Here is a 19,047-nt window from a genome sequence, read left to right on the forward strand (position 1 = left end):
ACATACATACGTTTCATATTGTTTGACTTTAATGTTTCATAAATATCTAATCCAGCAGTTCCCAACAAAACATCAGATTTCAGGGTCTGGTGACTCCACACACGAAAATATAATTTACTCGTAGGGGTTACGATGCTGAAAGTAAAAAAGGAGGGAAATATTTTCATTAAACATCACAATGAAATCCTTAAGAAGTTACAATCAAGCTTTAATGTCTACAATCTCTCTATTGTACCTCTTTTTCTTAAATTAAAACAAATCATTGATTTATTTGTTGGATGTGGAGGTCAGAGGACAACTTGCGGGAGCTGGTTTTCTCCTTCCTCCGTGTGGGTCTCAGACATCTAACTCAGGTCATCAGTTTGACAATTTTGCAAACAAAATCTCAAGATGATCTTCAGTAAATTCTTACTAATTCAATTTTACTTTTATTTCTTCCATCTTTTGCAACAGGGTCCTACTTATATAACCCTGGCTGGCCTAGAACTCACTATGTAGAGCAGGCTGGCCTGAAATCTGATGCGGTTCTCCTACTCTGCCTCCTACATACTAGGATCACATGCATTTAATTTTTAAATTTCATTCATTTTCTTAACAGTATCATTAGACACATCGAAATGACATACATTATTGGTATATCATTTGTTTTGACATTTACTACAAATAGCATAATCAGATAAGTTTGTTGAAGATAAAAGCTTGTAGTTTCTCATCTTGAGGTTTAAAAGAACATCTTTTTTTCCTAGTCAGTTTATTTCCGTGAAAAAAAAAATCAAGAATAGTAAATATCAAATAATAAAAATAATGTCTGTATTTTATACCGTAACAACTAGTTACATTCTGATCTACATTTTATAAGTCTATGCTCCCCAAAACATATATGCTGCATAATTTTAAAATCTACTCATTGGCAAATATGCTTTTGGTCTTAATTTTAAAAATTACAGTCCCTTTCTATGAGTTCTCAGAATCTCAAGTTGTACTACCAACATCTGACATTTCATCAGTAAGTGCTCAAACTGAGCACTAGTTTTTATGAATTAATACTGCACATAAAATAATTAGCATATATAGCACATGCATATAAATTATACAAGTCTAGTATCTTAATATTTGCAAATATTAGCAAACAACTATTATAGGAGAGAAACCTGTATAGCTACATAAAGGATATTAGATGTGTATACATTCAGCCAGATGTGTAACCAGATGCGTATCAAATAAAATTAAATATAAAAGCAGAGGCATAGGGGCTGGCAAAAATGGCAAAGAGTGTAAAGTGCTTGCAGTATAAGCCTAGTGACCTGAGCTCAGTCCCAGAAACCCACAGAAAGGTAAGAGAAAAGTGACGTCACAAAGTTGTCCCCAAACCTAAACACAACATGCACCCCTCCATAAACATACACAAAATAATAATAATAAATTCATTTAAACAAATTAAAACAGCTGAAGTGATAGCTCAGTAGTTAAAAGCACTAAATGTGCTTCAAAAGGACAAGAACTGGATTCCAGCTTCAGGGGAATCTTCTAGCCTTTGAGGGCACCCACACACATGTATATACACAGATATAAATATAAAATAAAATGCATTTATATTTACATATAAATATAAAATAAAAATTATAAAATTTTAAAATAAAAATGAAATCTGAGTTATATGGTACAACTTTTTTGGTATAACATTTTTTGTGTGTCTGTGGTTTTGAGACAGGGTTTCTCTGTGTAGCCCTGGCTGTCCTGTAGCTCACTCTGTAGACCAGGCTGGCCTCAGACTCACAGAGATCCATCTGCCCCTGACTCCCTGAGTGCTGGGATTAAAGGCATGCACCACTGCCCAGCTTGGTATAACTTTTTTTTCATATAACATTTTTAAAATATAACAAAATTGAATATTGATTTACAGGGGCAATATAATTTTAAAAATACAAAACTTTCTTTAAGCAGGGTTTTACAGTATAGTTCAGGTATGCCTAATACTTGTAATCCTCCTATCTTAGCCTGAGGTGGGCCGGAATTGTATGCATGCACCACCATACCCAACATATATAGACACATACGTAAAAGGGGAAAATGGGGAACAGGACAGGAGCCTGCCACAGAGGGCCTCTGAAAGGCTCTATCCTGCAGGGTATCAAAGCATATGCTGAGACTTATGGCAACCTTTGGGCAGAGTGCAGGGAATCTTATGAAAGAAGTGGGAAATAGTAAGATCTGGAGTGGACAGGAGCTCCACAAGGAGAACAACAGAACCAAAAAATCTGAGCACAGGGGTCTTTTCTGAGACTGATCTCCAACCAAGGACCATGCATGGAGATTACCTAGAACCCCTGCACAGATGTAGCCCATGACAGTTCAGTGTCCAAGTGGATTCCATAGTAATTGCAACAGAAACAATCTCTGACATGAACTGATTGGCCTGCTCTTTGATCACCTCCTCCTGAGGGGGGAGGAGCCTTATCAGGCCACAGAGGAAGACAATGCAGCCACTCCTGATGAGACCTGATAGACTATGATCAGAGGGAAGCAGAGGAAGACCTCCCCTATCAATGGACTTGGGGAGGGGCATGTGTAGAGAAGGGGGAGCGTAGGTGGGAATAGGAGGGGAGGAGGGAGGTGTTGGGAGGTGTTCATGGTGGGATATAAAGTGAATAAAGTGTAATTAATAACAATTTTTAAAAAATTAAAAAGAGAAAAGAAAAAAAAAAAGAATTGCCAGGCAATAGTAGTGCCCACCTTTAATCCCAGCACTTGGCAGGCAGAGATTGGCAGATCTCTGAGTTTGAGACCACCTTGTTCTACAGAGTAAGTTCCAGGACAGCCAGGGCTACACAGAGAAATCTTGTCGCAAAAGGGGGAGGGGATTAAGTGCTACATATGGAAACACACCTACAGTGCCTACACTCAGGAGGCCTGAGGCAATGGATTGGAGAATTCAAGGACAGTCTGAGCTACAGAGAGTTCCAGGCAAGCCTGGGCTACACAGTGAGACCTTGTCTCAAAACAACAAAACATTGACAAGAAAGTTTTATAAAGTGAATTATTCTCAACCTGATTCAGCCCCAGTTTAAGAAAAGGGCTACTGGAACTAGAAAGAGGCTGAACACTTGATGCTTTTTTTTTTTCAGAGGAACTGATTTCTGGTCACTAGCATAAACAGAGTGGCTAACAAACATTAAACACTTGCAACTTCAGTTCCAAGGGATCTGACACCTGCTTCTGACCTCCAAAGGTGCTATACATATTTGGTGCATAGTCATATATACAGGCAAAACAGACATACACATAAAATAAAAATTAATCCTTTTTAAAGGCTATTATAATGATGTAAATATAATATTCAATATTCACATATAAACTTTTAAATTAAAAACTAAAATTAAAAGGGAGAGCTATTATTCTCACTTTCCTTGAGTGGCAACAGTGGTACCATCACCAGCGCAACTAGAATAGATGAGGACAGACCAGAAAATCAGATAGGAAACCATCTAAAAAGACACAACGAGGAAACTAGAGGACAGAGCCCTTGGAGCAGGTGGGGAAAAGTAAAAGAGAAAACGGTGGGGGTGGGGGAACCAAGCACACTAGAGTCGCGTATCTGCTCAGGGTTAACTAAGCAAGCGCCATATGCAGGAACTTACACGGTCAGGGGTTGCTTCCACTTGGGACTGTTTGTGTTGTTGCATTTTTCTGTCTTCTTTGACTGCCCATCTACGGTGACTTCTACATAAGGACTTGGTCCAAACCAATTCTTCTTATTTTCTTTAAGTTTGGCTGAGATGACTGGAAAAGAAAAGAGAAAACACTTTAATATTTGAAATACTAGTTTAATCCTTGATCAATGACACTTCACCAAAGATTAAGGCACTTTTCATTTATAAGCAGCTATTCCCTAAAATATTTATTCATTTTGTCTATTTATGAGATTTATATCTCATATATTCTGTCCTATCTTAGTAAATACATATACATACAGGACTTCTATATATCAGAAACTCAACTACCATGCGCATCGCCTCCACAGTCAGTGGCAGGATCATGGCCATGTACCGCCTAGTGGTACACGCCTGATCAAAATGAGTTCATAGCACAGCTCCTCAAGCAGCTAACATGCAGTTTAACATCTAGGAAATGAGCTAGCACAGGGCCAAGGGATGGCCCTACACCTGACTTCCCACATATCAAGTAGTTTTCAGCTTCTATGCTAATAAGTCTTTGTGGTGTCATTCAAGCCAGCTGCGGAGTAAACCCGTCCTTGTGGATGTTGTATACTCTGTAAACTGGACCTTCATCATGTTTTTGAAATGCGTAGGTGCGATGGTTTGAATGAAAATGGGCACCATAAGCGCATAGGATGTGGCACTATTAGGAGGTGTGGCTTTGATAGAGGAAGGATGTCCAGGGCTGGGCTTTGAGGTTTCTGAAGCACAAACCCAGCCCAGTGTTACTCCCCCTTCTCTTCCTGCTGCCTGTTTACCCTGCTTCCTGTTTGGCTACCTCAGCTCTCTTTGCAGCACCATAGACGCCTGTGTACCATCATGCTCCCTGCCATGACGGTAACAGACTAAATCTGTAAGCCAGCCCCAATTAAATGTTTTCCTTTATAAGAGTTGTCATGGTCAGGGTGTCTCTTCAGAGGATCTGTGGGCAGTGGTGGCACACGCCTTTAATCCCAGCACTCAGGAGGCAGAGGCAGGTGGATCTCTGTGTGTTTGAGGCCAGCTTGATCTATCAAGCTAATTCCAGGACAGCCAAGGCTACACAGAGAAACCGGAAGAAGAAAGAAGAAGGAGGAGGAGGAGGAGGAGGAGGAGGAAGAAAGAAAAAGAAGAAGAAGGAGGAGGAGGAGGAGGAGGAGGAGGAGGAGGAGGAGGAGGAGGAGGAGGAGGAGGAGAAAGAAGAAGAAGAAGAAGAAGGAAGAAGAAAGAAGAAGAAGAAGAAGAAGAAGAAGAAGAAGAAGAAGAAGGAAGAAGAAGGAGGAGGAGGAAGAAGAAGAAGAAGAAGAAGAAGAAGAAGAAGGAAGAAGGAAGAAGAAGAAGAAGAAGAAGAAGGAAGAAGAAGGAGGAGGAGGAAGAAGGAGGAGGAGGAGGAGGAGGAGGAGGAGGAAGAAGAAGAAGAAGAAGAAGAAGAAGAAGAAGAAGAAGAAGAAGAAGAAGAAGAAGAAGAAGAAGAAGGGAGAAGAAGAAAGAAGAAGAAGAGAGGAGGAGGAAAGAAGAAGAAAGAAGGAGGAGGAGGAAGAGGAGGAGGAGGAGGAGGAGGAGGAGGAGGAGGAGGAGGAGGCCAGGTACAGTGGTACATACCTGTAATCCTAGCACTAGGGGAGGCAGAGGCAGGCAGATCTCTGTGGGTTCAAGGGCAGCCTGGTGTACAAAGCAAGTCCAGGACAGCCACGGCTACACAGAGAAACAAACAGAAAGAGAAGAAAAAGAAAAAAACCAAAGACAGTAGGAATTAAAACCCACATGATCATACACACATACAAACGTATATGTATATGTGCATGTATACACACATACAAACATTGCATATATATTATATATGTATAGATTTCATTTATATTTTATATTTTATAATATATTTCTTTTACTTGTGGGAAGGGGTGCTGGTGCCATGATGCAAGTATGAGGGTCAGAACCCAACCTGAAGGAGACAGTTCTCCCCTTCCACCACGTGGGTTCCAGAGATGGAACTTGGGTCACCAGGCTTTGAGGCAAATGCATTTACCCAGGGAGCCATCACTGACCCGATCCACTTCTCTTTATAAGTTTATTATCTCAGGTATTTGTTACTGGGTCAGAAAACTAACAAATACATGACATATTTGCTGAAAACAATTTCTCTGTTATTATTTTGTTTTTCTGTTTTTCATGCGTGTGTGGTATGGACATGTGTCCACACGGTGTATACTGTGTATATGCATCGGTTTTTGCGTGGCGTGGGTGCGCGTGTACGGGTATGTTTGCATGTGCGCGTGAATGTCTCTGAAGGCTCAAGGCTGATGCTGCGAGTCATCCCTGGCCACTCTTGTACTTCATTCCCTGAAGGAAGGTCTCTCAATACGGCTGCTCTCCAAATCCCTTCTCTGCTTTCCAGGGCTTGACTTACAGGCAAGCCGCCTTGGCTACCCAGCACTGAATGGGTTTTCTGAGGAAGGAAGTCGGTGCCCTCATTTTTGCATAGCAAGCATTTGTACTTCGCCATATTCCAGCCCCTTATTCACTTACTCACTTACTCACTCACTCACTCACTCATTCATTCATTCTTTTAAGCCCTGTGTTTAGGTACCTCGGAACTTTTAGACTAAAATGGGACAAAAACCCTTTGCATACCATCAAGAAGTTACAGTTCTTGGTCTTTTGTGTTTTTGCTTAGACTTCTTCCTTTCATCATCATTATAAAAAATAGTAACTTTATTTAAAGAATGTTAAAAGAAAAATGTTAACTTCATTTTTTTAAAATGCAAGGAATATAAACTACTGATGTAACCTGAAAAATACAGACAGTTCCAGTCAAAGGTTTCAACACCAGCCCCCAAAGGCAGAAGCTTGTCCAATTTAAGCCAGTCTAGCTTAGAGGAGGAGGAAGTAACCACAATCTGGCACTGACTAAGAAACCATACCTTTCCTTAGGCCTTGCTAGTAAAGAAACACCAGTTTTAAAATGAGTGAAGCCACACCAAGAAATTCTAGGATGTTATTAGCTTAAGGCAGCATGATATATATTATATACATATATACATATTATATATAATATACATATGTGTAATATATATATATAAATGAACACCGCCTCAGGTTTTGATGAATATAGCAATTAAGGTATGTGTCAGGACTGAAAGGTGACTCAGCAGTTACAAGTATGTATTGCTGTCTCACGGGGCAGCTCACACCCCTGTAGCTAGCAGCAGGGCAGCCAGCGCTCTCTCTTCTGGCCTCTGTGGGCATGGCATTCATGCGCACCAGCCCACACTGAGCTTACACATATGCACATAATTTTTTAAAAGGACATGCTTTGTGACCTAACACATTCACAATCTAGAAGCTGATATAAACAGGAATAGCAGAAACACACCAGGAAAACGGAGCTACACTCTGTAGAGTCTTAGGTAAGACCAAAAGAGAAAAATCTACACCTCAATGAAAAGAAGCAGTACAGGTTTCTAAGCAGAAACATAACCTAAAAATGCACATTAAATTATTATGTTATACAGCACAGCTAAAGGATAAACAAAATAGATGTTACTAAATAATAGGAACCAAAGGATTTGAATAACTAATTTCCCAAACAGAAATAGAATGGCCAACAAGGATACAAAATCATGCCCAACATCATTATCATTAGCTACCAGGGAAACACAAGTCAAAACTACAGCTACTGGGATGGCTACAATCAAAATGACAGATAACAAGCATTGGGAAGAGATAGAGAAATTGGAATCCTAGTATATTGATGATGAAATTACATAATGGTGTAGCTGCTTGGAAAACAACCTGGGTGCTTGCTTCCACAGCACATATACTAAAATTGAAAAACAACCTGGAATCCTCAACATGCTACACATGGATACTATATGACCAAGCAACTCAACACCTACATACCCTCCCAAGTGAAGCGAAGGCATATTCCTCACAAAAACTGTACAAGTGTTCAGAGAATTATTCACAATAGACAAAAAGTACAAGTCTAGCGAGCTAGCTCAGAGACCACAGGTGCTTGCTGCAAAGTGAGTACTTTAGCTTGATCCAAAGAACCTCATGATGTAAAGAAGAACACTGTCCACTGGCTTCCACACACATGTGCTTGTACACGTGCATGTGTGCAAAACAATAAGTAAGCGTGAAAAAATAAAAGAAGCAATCCAAACATCCATCAACTACAGAAAACATACATTAACACAATGGAATTACTATATGGCAATAAAAAGAATTTAAATACTGATACATGCTACAACATGAATGAACCTTGAAAACATACTAAGTGAAAGAAGCCACAAAACATCAAAACTGTGTGAGATCCACATCCACAAAAAGTGGGCAAGTGAACACCTAGATTCGTGGTTACCCAGGGTAAATGATTTATGATGCTAATGGGTACAGGAGTTCTTTCTGGAGAGACAAAAATCACCCTAAAACTGTTAAACCAGGTGTGGCGGCATGTGTCTGCCAGAGAGAGCACTTAGAAGGTGGAGAGCATGAGGGTCTCCCGTTCAAGGTCATCCTTGGCTACATATCATATTAGGCACAAGATTGAGCTATGGAACCACAACAGCAAAACAAAACACAAAGCAAATAAATAAAAACAGCATGGTACATCAGACAGACACACCTACAGAATGTCCCGCCCGTCACCAAAGACCATAAATCTACACGGGAGCCCATGGCAGTTTCTTTAAAACTGACCACATACAGGACACAAAACAAATCTCAAGAAATTCAGAACAACTGAATGACTGTATATCCTATCTGACCAATGTGATAAAGCTTAAAATAAATAGCAAATGAATCTCTAGTAAGTACATAAACTCATGGAGATTAAACATTGTTACTGAGTGATGGATGAGTCAAAGAAGCTGAGGAAGAAATCTAGAATGAAATTTTTCCTCAAATTAAATGAAAACAACAAAACCTCTGGGACTCAGTATAGACAGTTCTAGGAAGGAAGTTTATAGCTCTAAGCACCTATGTTAAAAAATGGATCAAAGAAGACTGGAGAGAGAACTCAGCGCGAATGGCTGCTCTTCCAGAGGACCGGAGTTCAATTCCCAGCACCCACATGGCAGCTCACCACTGTCTATATGTCCATTTCCAGAAACTGACACCTTCACACAGCCACACATGTAGGCAAAATGCCAATGCACACAAAATTTTAAAATTTTTTTAATGGATCAAAGACCTTAATGTGAAACCTGAAACACTGAAACTGCTAGAGAAAACAAGAACAGTACCCAAGATAAAGGTACAGGAAAGGACTTTCTGAACAGGACTCTGTTTGTTCCTGAACTAAGGCCAACAACTGATAAATGAGACCTCATGAAACTAAGTCTTCTTACAGTATTGGTATAATGTTCTTTTGGAATGTATACAATTTACCCTTGTTCATTCGAATGCTGATTTCTCTCCCCCACTATTGGTTTCAATCCAGACATTGCATTGTGATGCTTATTCTGAGCATCACCTGTCTCAAGTTTGTATAAACATGCCACCATTTGTTCTCTATATTGTCAATTAAACAACCAACTAGCCAGTGCTATACATTGGAGAATATAGGGTGAGACATCCTGGTCTGAAGAGGGGAGGAGAAAAGCAAGGGGTAAAGGAGATGAGAGGATCCGTAGAGGAGGTCTTGGAACCACATGGAGAAATGGACCAGACCTTAGATATGACTAAAAGCAAGTACAATGTGAAAATCTGAATGGGAGGAAACTATCTGGGCTTTGCAGTTTAGGATGGAGTAACTATTGCCCAGCATTGTGTTCTAGGTTAATTAAATAAATCCCAATCCCTATGTGGTGATTTGGGTATACAGCTTGTTTAGGAATAACTGATGAGTAACTGAAAGATATACCAACAGTAAATATTAAATACGACAATATGGGGCTGGAGAAATGGCTCAAAAGTTAAGAGCACTGACTGTTCTTCCAGAGGTCCTGAGTTCAATTCCCAGTAACCACACGATGGCTCACAACCATCTGTAATGAGATCTGGTGCCCTCTTCTGGCATGTGGGCACACATGCAGGCAGAATCCTATATAAATAAATAATAAAAGACTAAATTTAAATAAATAAATAAATATGGCAACATTACAGCAAAAGAAACAATCAACTGAGTGAAGAGGAAGAAAATTTTTGCCAACTATAGATCTGATAAAGGGTTAATATGCAATATAAACAAAGAACTCAAAGCTATGAATCTGAACACAGAGTTCTCAAAAGAAGAAATAAAAACGGATAAGAAATACCCTTAAAAGTGTTTAATTAACATCATCAACAATTTGAGAAATAAACATTAAAATTACTATGAGAGTTCATCTTTCCCCAATCAGAATGACTAAGATAAGACAAAAATAAACTGATAACAAATGCTGGTGAAGATGTGGGCAAAGGTCATTCACTGCTGGAAGAACTACAAACTGATGCTGCCACTATGAAAATCAGTGTAGAGAAGTCTCAAAAAAACTAAAAAGTAGATATCCCATTTGACCAAGCTATATTATTCCTTGGTATATGCCCAAAGGATTCGACACCCTACTTTCCAGACACCTGCTCAGCCATTTCCACTGCTGCTCCATTCCTGATAGCAAAAGTATGGAAACAATCTAACTGTTAAACTAACTAATGGATACTGAAAATGTTGTGCATTTATACAGTAGAATTCCATTCACTGTAAATCTGCAGGTGAATGGACAGAACTAGAAACCATCGTTCTCAGTGAGGTCGCCCAGGCCCAGAAAGGCGACAGCTGCATGTTCTCTCTTACTTGCGGATCCTAGCTCTGAATCTCCAGATGTGGGCAAATCACCTGGTGTAACTGCAGAAACCAAGAAAGTAAAAAGAGATCATGGGGGTGGAGTGGGAGGCTCTACAGAGGGGAACAATGGCACATGGGGGCTCCGAATGGGGAAATGAGAAAAGGGAGGGCAGCACACTAGGGAAAATGAAGACAATACAGAGAAAGACGGGGAGAGGAGGGATGAGTAACATTAAGGAGATCTGAAAGAGTCACAGGAAAACATTTTATGTTCACTTCATAATACATACATATAGCTTGGTGTGGTGGTGCACGCCTGTAATATCAGCACTCAGGGAGGCAGAGGCAGGCAGCAATCTGTGAGTTCAAGGCCAGCCTGGTCTACAAACAAATCCAGGACAGCCAAGGCTACACAGAGAAACCCTTTCTTGAAAAACCTAACAAACAAACAAACTATATATATATGTGTGTATGTATATTACTTATAGATGACTAAGCATTTACATATGTATAGTTTGTATGTACATAAGATACATAATTATATGTATACACACATATACATATTTTCTAATGAAATTATGCCACTTGGGGGTGATAATGCTTTCCCTAATAGCAACAGACATCTTTTTTTAAAAGTGAATAAATTATAAAAAATAAATTTAAATTTAAAAATAAACCAAAACAGTGCCAGATATGGAAAACCTCCCTGTGAGCTGTTGGTCAGGAAAATCTAAGAAATTCCCAAAACAATATAGGCTACTGCCATTGCTCTAATTTGCCTCCCAGAACTTGAAGGTAAGACCCTATTGCTAAAGACATACTTTAGAGATAGGATTTGGAAGAATCAAGCTAGAGCTGACCGAGAAGCCTCTTAGCTGTGGACCAGCTCTCATGGTATACAAGGTGTTAAGCAAGCTGCCAAAGCAGCAAAGCAATCAACAGTTCTACACAGACGTAAAGCCTGCAAACCGTAATGATGACCAGCACAGCAAGATACTCACAAGGGTACAATAGTGACACTTACATCTTAGGGATAACTAGCAGCTGTTAAATTAAACTTTAGGCCCACTCAATTGAAGAAAATTCATGTCTGCTACCTCAGACCTAGCCAACAATCTGTGGTTGGTGACACCATGGACCCTAGAGGAAAACCTACGACGGCCACTTTCCTACCCCAGTGTCATGCCTTCCTGCACTCTAAGTACTTTCTTACCCTTATAGCCACAGAGAAGTATATTGTTTCACCCTTCATCAAAATAGCTTTTTTTTTTTTTTTTTGCAGCAGTTAGAGACCATCATAGCAATCCCCAACTGGGCAAAATTCAGAGTGCCACAGAGTGCCCAAACCCCAGCTGCTCCATCTACAACACAAGCCTTACAGCTAAGAATCAGGGACTATTGCAGAAAAGGGAGCAAGAGATTTGAAAAGCCAGAAGACCTGGGCTTTAGCAGCAAGACCGTATTTTCCTCTGTAACAGGGAAGTTATACCCATGAAATCTCAACAATATAGTCACATAAACAAGATGCACAAAATGGCGGCATCAAGTGATGCTACCACGGTTCACGGGCATCTCACAAGACTAACCCTAGAGAAGAGGCACGGCATAAGAGAGAGTGGATAAGTCTTCTCCACATCCAGTGTGAGCCCTAACCACATACAGACCACACCCATACGCAGAGAAACAACACAAATTACACACACACACACACAAACCCCACTAAATGAACTCACCATAGTGTAATGTGTGTGTTCTTGTGTCTGTGTGTAACGATAATGATTAACAACAAGGTTATACATTTGAGGAGTAGGGAGAAACACAGTGAGTTAGAGGGGGAGGGATGGAAATGACATAAATGCAGAATCCACATATGAAATTCTCAAAATTAAAATTTTCTAAAGGTAAATAAACAATAAAACTGATTGTGGTGATAATGGACCAATCCTGTTTATAAGCAGTAAAATTATTAATAATCAATAGTAACTGCCCAGATCCCAGTATATCTTCAAGGTAAAAATGAGGGGCTGGAGACATGGCTCAGAGGTTAAGAACACTGACTATTCTTCCAAAGGTCCTGAGTTCAATTCCCAGCAACCACATCGTGGCTCTATAGTGAAATCTGGTGCCCTCTTCTGGGGCACAGGCACACATGCAGGCAGAATGCTATATAAGTAATATATAAATTTTTTACAAAGTAAAAATTACTTTTACATACTGTTGGAGGTTGGTCTGATGTGTGTTACTGGCCCTCAAGATCTGGTTACACCTATCCTTGTTTTGTAAACCTGCCTAAGACATATCTGCTTGGCTGATTAAGAGCCTATACCTGGGCAGGGCAGAATGGGGTAGGTGTGGCTAAAGTTCCCAGGCTTGGAGAGGGTTCAGGAGAATCACTGCTCAAGAGAGGAGGAAGGAGGGCACCCGGATGGGTTAGCATGGAGAAGAAATCATGTAGGCCTGGGATTCCAATAATAGCATGGAAAGGCCCAGATGAAGAAGAAAAGCAAGTATTTATAAGACTATAGATGGAAGATAGTTCAGATGAAGAAGATTAAGGCGGATAGCACTGGACAAGGGCTGGGAGATGGATGGTTAGGATACTGAGACAGCATAGGTGAAATATCTACCTGGGCCAAGGTAATAAGGCAATCATAAATCTAACAGGTGTCTGTGTCTCATTATTTGTGATAGAGGGTTAGATAATGGCGCCATGATAATCTTAGGGCTAATAATAAACATATAGCCCAACGCTCATTATTTATTTACTACAATATATCTTAACTTTCTGTTCATGTGTTCATTCATCAAACACTGATTTGGTCCCTAAGATGTCATAGTCCACTAAACATTTTGTTCTCACAAGACTTTAAAAATGAAAAATTTAGGATTTTTTTTTAAATCTAGACATATGTATGCATGTGTAAGTGAAGGCCAGAAGAGGTTACTGGGTCCTCTGGAGTTGGAGTTGTGAGCCCCCATTTATAATATGGGTACCAGAAACTGAACCAGGGTCTACTAGCAGCAAGTGCTCTTAACCAGTGAGCCAATGTCTCCAGTCACTATTAAAACTATGATTTTTTTTAATGGAAGAGGCAGAGATATAAGGTACTGTACCTTTTTAAGACTTACCAGTGGGGACTGGAGAGACGGCTCAGAGGTTAAGAGCACTGGCTGCTCTTCCAGAGGTCCTGACTTCAATTCCCAGAAACCACATGGGGGCTCACAACTATCTACAATGAAATCTGACTCCCTCTTCTGGTATGCATGAAAGCAGAGCACTCAAACACATAAATTAAATAAATAAATCTTAAAAAAAAAAAAAGACTTACCAGTGATCTGAAGTTGTGATTTCATGGTCAGACTACCCATTGAATCAAGCTGTGATCCACTATCAGACATACCATCAATAAGACAGCAAACCTGAAAACAAGACAAATGAGATACTATTAACATTATTAATATTAATATCATTAATATTAATGTTGATACATTTTCCATTTAAAACTATGGAAATAGCTATAGTCTGGCCTGTTGGGTACCAGCTGCACTTCTCCCCTCCCTCAGGGTATCCAGGCTTGTTTTGCACTGTTGAGTACACAAAAAAAAAAAAAAAAAAAAAAAACACTGATGCTATGCAGGGGTGACTAGGGCAGGAGTGTTGGAAGACACTTTATTTGCATACTCAGGAGCCGTGGGGTCTTGGTGGGGGAAGAGGAAGAGGAAGCAACCTTATAAGGTCAAAGAAGAGTGAAGCCTGATAAAGGTCATGGTAATAATTCTTACTAGGGTTGATGGTGGGGCAGCTAAATTTATGGTGCCAGGTTGGTAGGGGGAGGGAGCCACCTCCTGCTGTCCTCATCTAAAATACCCAACGTTGAAGCTCTCCTGGACCCTTCCTTCGTTAATCCTGGGCCACCATGGTCCCACCCTTTACTACTAAAGGCTCAATAATAATCAACGGCTTTCACACTGCTAAACACAATTTACATTTCTAATAATTCCATTATCAACAAAATTTAAACTTCCTCCACTGGTATAAACAATGCCCTTCCCTTGAATTCCTAAGACACAATTTCTAGGTTTTTTCTGGGTTTATGATCTTCTGATTATTTCTTCTCAGTCTCTTGAAAGATTACTTTTCTTGGGGCTAAAGAGGTGCTGCTGTGCTTAAGAACACTTGCTGCTCTTCCTGAGGACCCCGGTTCAGTTCCCAGCACACACACAGGGCGTCAGGACAATCTGTATTTTCAGTTCCAGTAGATCCAATGCTGTCTTTTTACCTCCTTGGACACCAAATACATGTGAGATGCAGCCATACATGCAGGCAAACATTCATATATACATATAATTGTTGGTTGTTTTTTTTTAAGAGAGTTTCTCTGGTGTTCTGGAACATGCTCTGTAGACCTGGTTGGCCTTGAACTCACAAAGATCCACCTGACTCTGGCTCCTGAATGCAGGCATTAAAGGCATGTGCCACCACCGCCCACCTAATAATTTTTTTAGATGTCTTTTTTCTCTCTGCTCCTTATGTTGGCTTACACTGGCTCAATTACTGTTTTCTATATATTCATTCCCTGGAGGACACTATCAGGTCTTAGAGCTTTAAACTGTATCCATATAACATGACCCAAGAAACTAAATGTCTGGCCTAGACCTTACTCCTAAAAACCTAAAAAACTTCACTTGGTTATCTAAAAGACACTCCATACTGCGATACCCCAAACTAAACTCCTGATTTTTTTTCTGCAGACCTGTACTCTAAGCATATTGTCACCTAATAAGTTGCAATTCTAACTCTCGATGTTCAGGCTAAAACTTCTGGAGTCACTCTTAACAACTTTCTTTATATTTTGCTTCCAACCAGCCTCCCAACTCAAATGCTTCTGCTGACAGCGCCCTTTCATTCTGATAAAATACACCACACAGTCATTAGCAGTCACCTCAGAAGTAAGAGAGACGAGATGTGTTGTAGGAGCTTAACTCTACACGGCCTGACTCACAAACCTCAGAAACTGTCACTGTAGTTTATTACCTATTCCGCAATACTGAAAGCATATCTGCCACAGATCTTTGACAAAAAATAAAGATATTTTTAAAAAATTCAGGATATACAGAAGCAATCAAGAAACAAAATTCCACCTGGTGGTGGTGGTACACACCTTTATCTCAGCACTGGGGGAGGCAGAGGCGGATCTCTGAATTCGAGGCTAGCCTGGTCTACAAAGCAAATCCAGAACAGGCAAGGTTAAGGCAAGCCTGGTCTACAAAGTGAGTCCAGGACAGGCAAGGCTACACAAAGAAACCCTGTTCCAAAAAACAAAAAAAACAAAAGAAGCAAAATTCCAGTTGTCTCTGTATTATTCAACTGCTGATTTCTATACTAGCAGAGAGTGGAGTACAGGCTGGACTTTAGTATTGTTATTTTTATGAAGTATCACCTCATCTCAGTGTTGGAAGCTAGCCTGAGCTACATGAAAATCTAGTCTCAAATAGAAAAAAAAGTAACTAAAAACTGACTGTAAAAATCAACAGAGGAAGGTGGAGAGATGGCTCAGCACTTACGAGTGCTTGTTGCTCTGACAGCAATGTCAGATGGCTCCCAACCACCTACAACTGACGCCCTCTTCTGGCCTTTAAGGGCCATATGTACATGCATGGCACAGACACATGCACAAACTAAATCCCTTTTAAAAATCAGCCAACAGTAGGCAAGATGGCTCAGCAGGTTACGGTACTTGCTGCCAAGCCTGACAACTTGAATTTGACCCTGGAACCCACTGGTGGAAGGAGACAACTGAGGCTCTCTATGAGTTTGACACCAGCCTAATCTACACAGTGAGTTCCAGATCAGCCAGTGCTGCATGAGATTCTTAAAAAAATAAAATATAAATTTTCAGAAGATGTGATAATTACTATCGTATAGCCATTTCCTCCAAAATAAAACATTCCATCTTTGAGGGGAAATTCAGGAAGTCCCTGATGCTGGCCATTCACTAGAAAGCTGAAAGACACTCTGAAGTCAGAAAGCTGCCTGGGAAGACACCTCCAGCCTGCCAAGCTGCCTGCAAGCTGCACAGTGAAGTCCAGGTTTCCAGCTTTTGTGCTGTTGTCTCCCGTGCTGGGGCAGCCTCTGGTGGTGGTCTCTGGGTCATTTCTGCTCCTGTAGGTAACCCCAATAAACTCACTGGCTCAGTAAGCTGGACTTCAGTGGTATCTATTCTCATCTAGTGCTGGCTATATCTGGGGTGAGTAGACACTTGTTTACATCTCGTCAAGAACAGGGTCACACAACAGTTACAGAGGAAAATGTCTTTTTTTTTTTTTTTTTTTTTTTTTCAGAAATAATACAAAAACATTTTGGGGGCTAAGATGATGAAGTACAAGCTTGCTTTGTTTGTTTAGTTATTTTTAGAAACTGCTTGAGTAATTGTGTGTATGCACGCCTGGTGTATACACACTTGTGTATGTATGTGTGGAGATCAGAGGGGGAAATAAGGTTGTCCTCCTCTATCCCTCTCTGCCTTGTTCCTTTCTGGCAGGGTCTCTCCCTGAACCTGAAGCTTGTGGGTTTTTGGCGGGGAGAGGCGTTTTGTTTTGTTTTGTTTTGAGCTAGGCTAGTATCCTGCAAGTCCCAGTGATCCTCCTGGTTCTATCTCCCCTCAGTGCTAGAGCTACAGGTGCATATTCAATGATACACGGTTGTTACACAGTGCAACAAGCACGCTTAACCACCAAACCATCTCTCCAATCCTATTTTCTGGTTTGTTGGTTTGTTGGTTTTGAGACAGGGTTTCATTCTGCAGCTCCAGACTGTTGTGGAACTCACCATGGAATACAGGCTTGCCTTGAAATCCCAGCAATCCTCCTGCCTCAGCAGGATAGCCAAATACTGAGAGTACAAGAATGAGCAGAAGTCTAGACATAAGCACAGCAGCAGGAACAAGAGATTATGCCTCAACAAGGTAGAAAATGAGAATCAACTACCAAAAATTATCCTAACCTCTACCTGTACTGCCCTCTGACCTCTACCTGCACAACATGACACACACATTCACAAAATAAAAAATACAGAAGATTTAAGTTACTGTGGATCTGGATGTTGGGTGACTTTCACATTGTACAAAGGTGTGTCTCTGTAATTTCAATTGTTAATACTGTACAGGCAGAAAGCTAAGTGCTGACAGGATCTTGGTATTGTCATTTCTATGGCCCATCACCTGTTTTATATTTGTAAATACTTGTCCTTCCACACCTGCTCAGACACTTGAAGATCAGACAGCCCTCTCTGCCTGGAGACACTGCCAGTGGGTTGTAATAAAGAGCTGATGGCCAAGAGCAGGGGCAGGAAGTATGAGGGCAGAACTTCCTGGCACAGAGAGTACTGCAGCACAGGGAGACACATGCAAATGACATGGGTGGGGACAAAAGGGCTGAAACAGCAGAAGTAGAGAGCTGGCCACCTGGCAGGTGGTAGGCTAGAATACTGGTTACTTAAATGGCACCTGGGAGACTGTCCCAGCGAAAGGCCAAAACTTAAAACCATATTAGAAGTCTCCCTGTCTTATTTATACCTCAGGCAGGTCTGCAAAAAAGCCCCGGCTGTATCTGGACATATGATTCAGAAGTAGAACACTTGCTTAAGCACGAGTTACCACAAAAAATGTTGAAAAACTTTAAAAATTAAATAAAAACCTCACCTGGGGGTGGGAAGCTCCCGGGACCTGGCTCAGCTGACATGCTTACAAGCACAGGAGACCCAAGATCAACTTCCAGTACCCTCATAGAAACAGAGGAAATAGCATGGGCAGGGACAGGAGGATCCCTTTGGGCCTGCTTGCCAGCTAGGGTAACTGATGAGCTCCATGTTCCCAAAGAGACCATGTCTCAAAAAAGTGAGGTGCAGTGGGAAGAAAACAGACATTAGCTTCTGGCCTCCACGTGCACATGCAAACTTTCATATGTGTACATACACAAAACCATCAGTAGGGCCTAGAGGCACAAGCTTATAATCCCAATCTACAATTGGCAGGTTGAGTCAAGAGAGAATGACCAACACAGTGAGACTGTCTAAAAAACACAGGGCAATAGATTGATAGGTAGGTAGACTGACAGACAGGACACTTAAAATGACACCAGGGCTAGGACAGTAGACTGGCGGTAAAGCAACTGCCTGGCATCCCCAAAGCCTTGAATTTAAATCCCAGCTCAAGATCCTGTAATGAAGGCCCAACATTGTGTGTGTCCAACAATATGGAGAGTGGGTTGAACGGTGCACCTTCCCAAGATTCACAGCCACTCTGAACCTTAGGTGTGACTTTGTTCTTGCACGGTCTTTGTAAACACAATCCAATACGGTCACACTGGACACGGGGACATGCACTGAGTGCAGATGACATAGAAGAATGTCATGCAGAAACAAACACAGATGAGAAAGAATCATATGCAAGCCAAGGAACACCAAAGATCGTGGGCAACCAGCCAAACCCGGGAAAAGGCACAGAATGACACATTTCCCACCTCCTCTCTTTCTCCTCTCCATCTCCTCCACACGTAACCTCCTCCCTTAGTCTCATTCAAATT

General features: G+C 40.9%; 1 protein-coding gene across 13 annotated transcripts in view; it reads right to left on the reverse strand.

Moving 5' to 3' along the window:
- Positions 1 to 19,047, reverse strand: part of Itch (itchy E3 ubiquitin protein ligase) — a 115,985-nt gene that overhangs the window by 55,094 nt on the left and 41,844 nt on the right. For all 13 annotated transcript variants that reach the window (XM_060383027.1, XM_060383029.1, XM_060383026.1 and 10 more), the window contains 3 exons: positions 13,794 to 13,884; positions 3,639 to 3,780; positions 11 to 135 (listed from right to left, as the gene is read on the reverse strand). In XM_060383027.1, coding sequence (XP_060239010.1) covers positions 11 to 135; positions 3,639 to 3,780; positions 13,794 to 13,863 — 337 coding nt within the window. In that variant the 5' untranslated portion in view covers positions 13,864 to 13,884. The remainder of the gene's footprint in view (positions 1 to 10; positions 136 to 3,638; positions 3,781 to 13,793; positions 13,885 to 19,047) is intronic.

The sequence above is a fragment of the Meriones unguiculatus genome, chromosome 4 (assembly GCF_030254825.1).
Source record: "Meriones unguiculatus strain TT.TT164.6M chromosome 4, Bangor_MerUng_6.1, whole genome shotgun sequence".
Lineage (NCBI taxonomy): Eukaryota > Metazoa > Chordata > Mammalia > Rodentia > Muridae > Meriones > Meriones unguiculatus.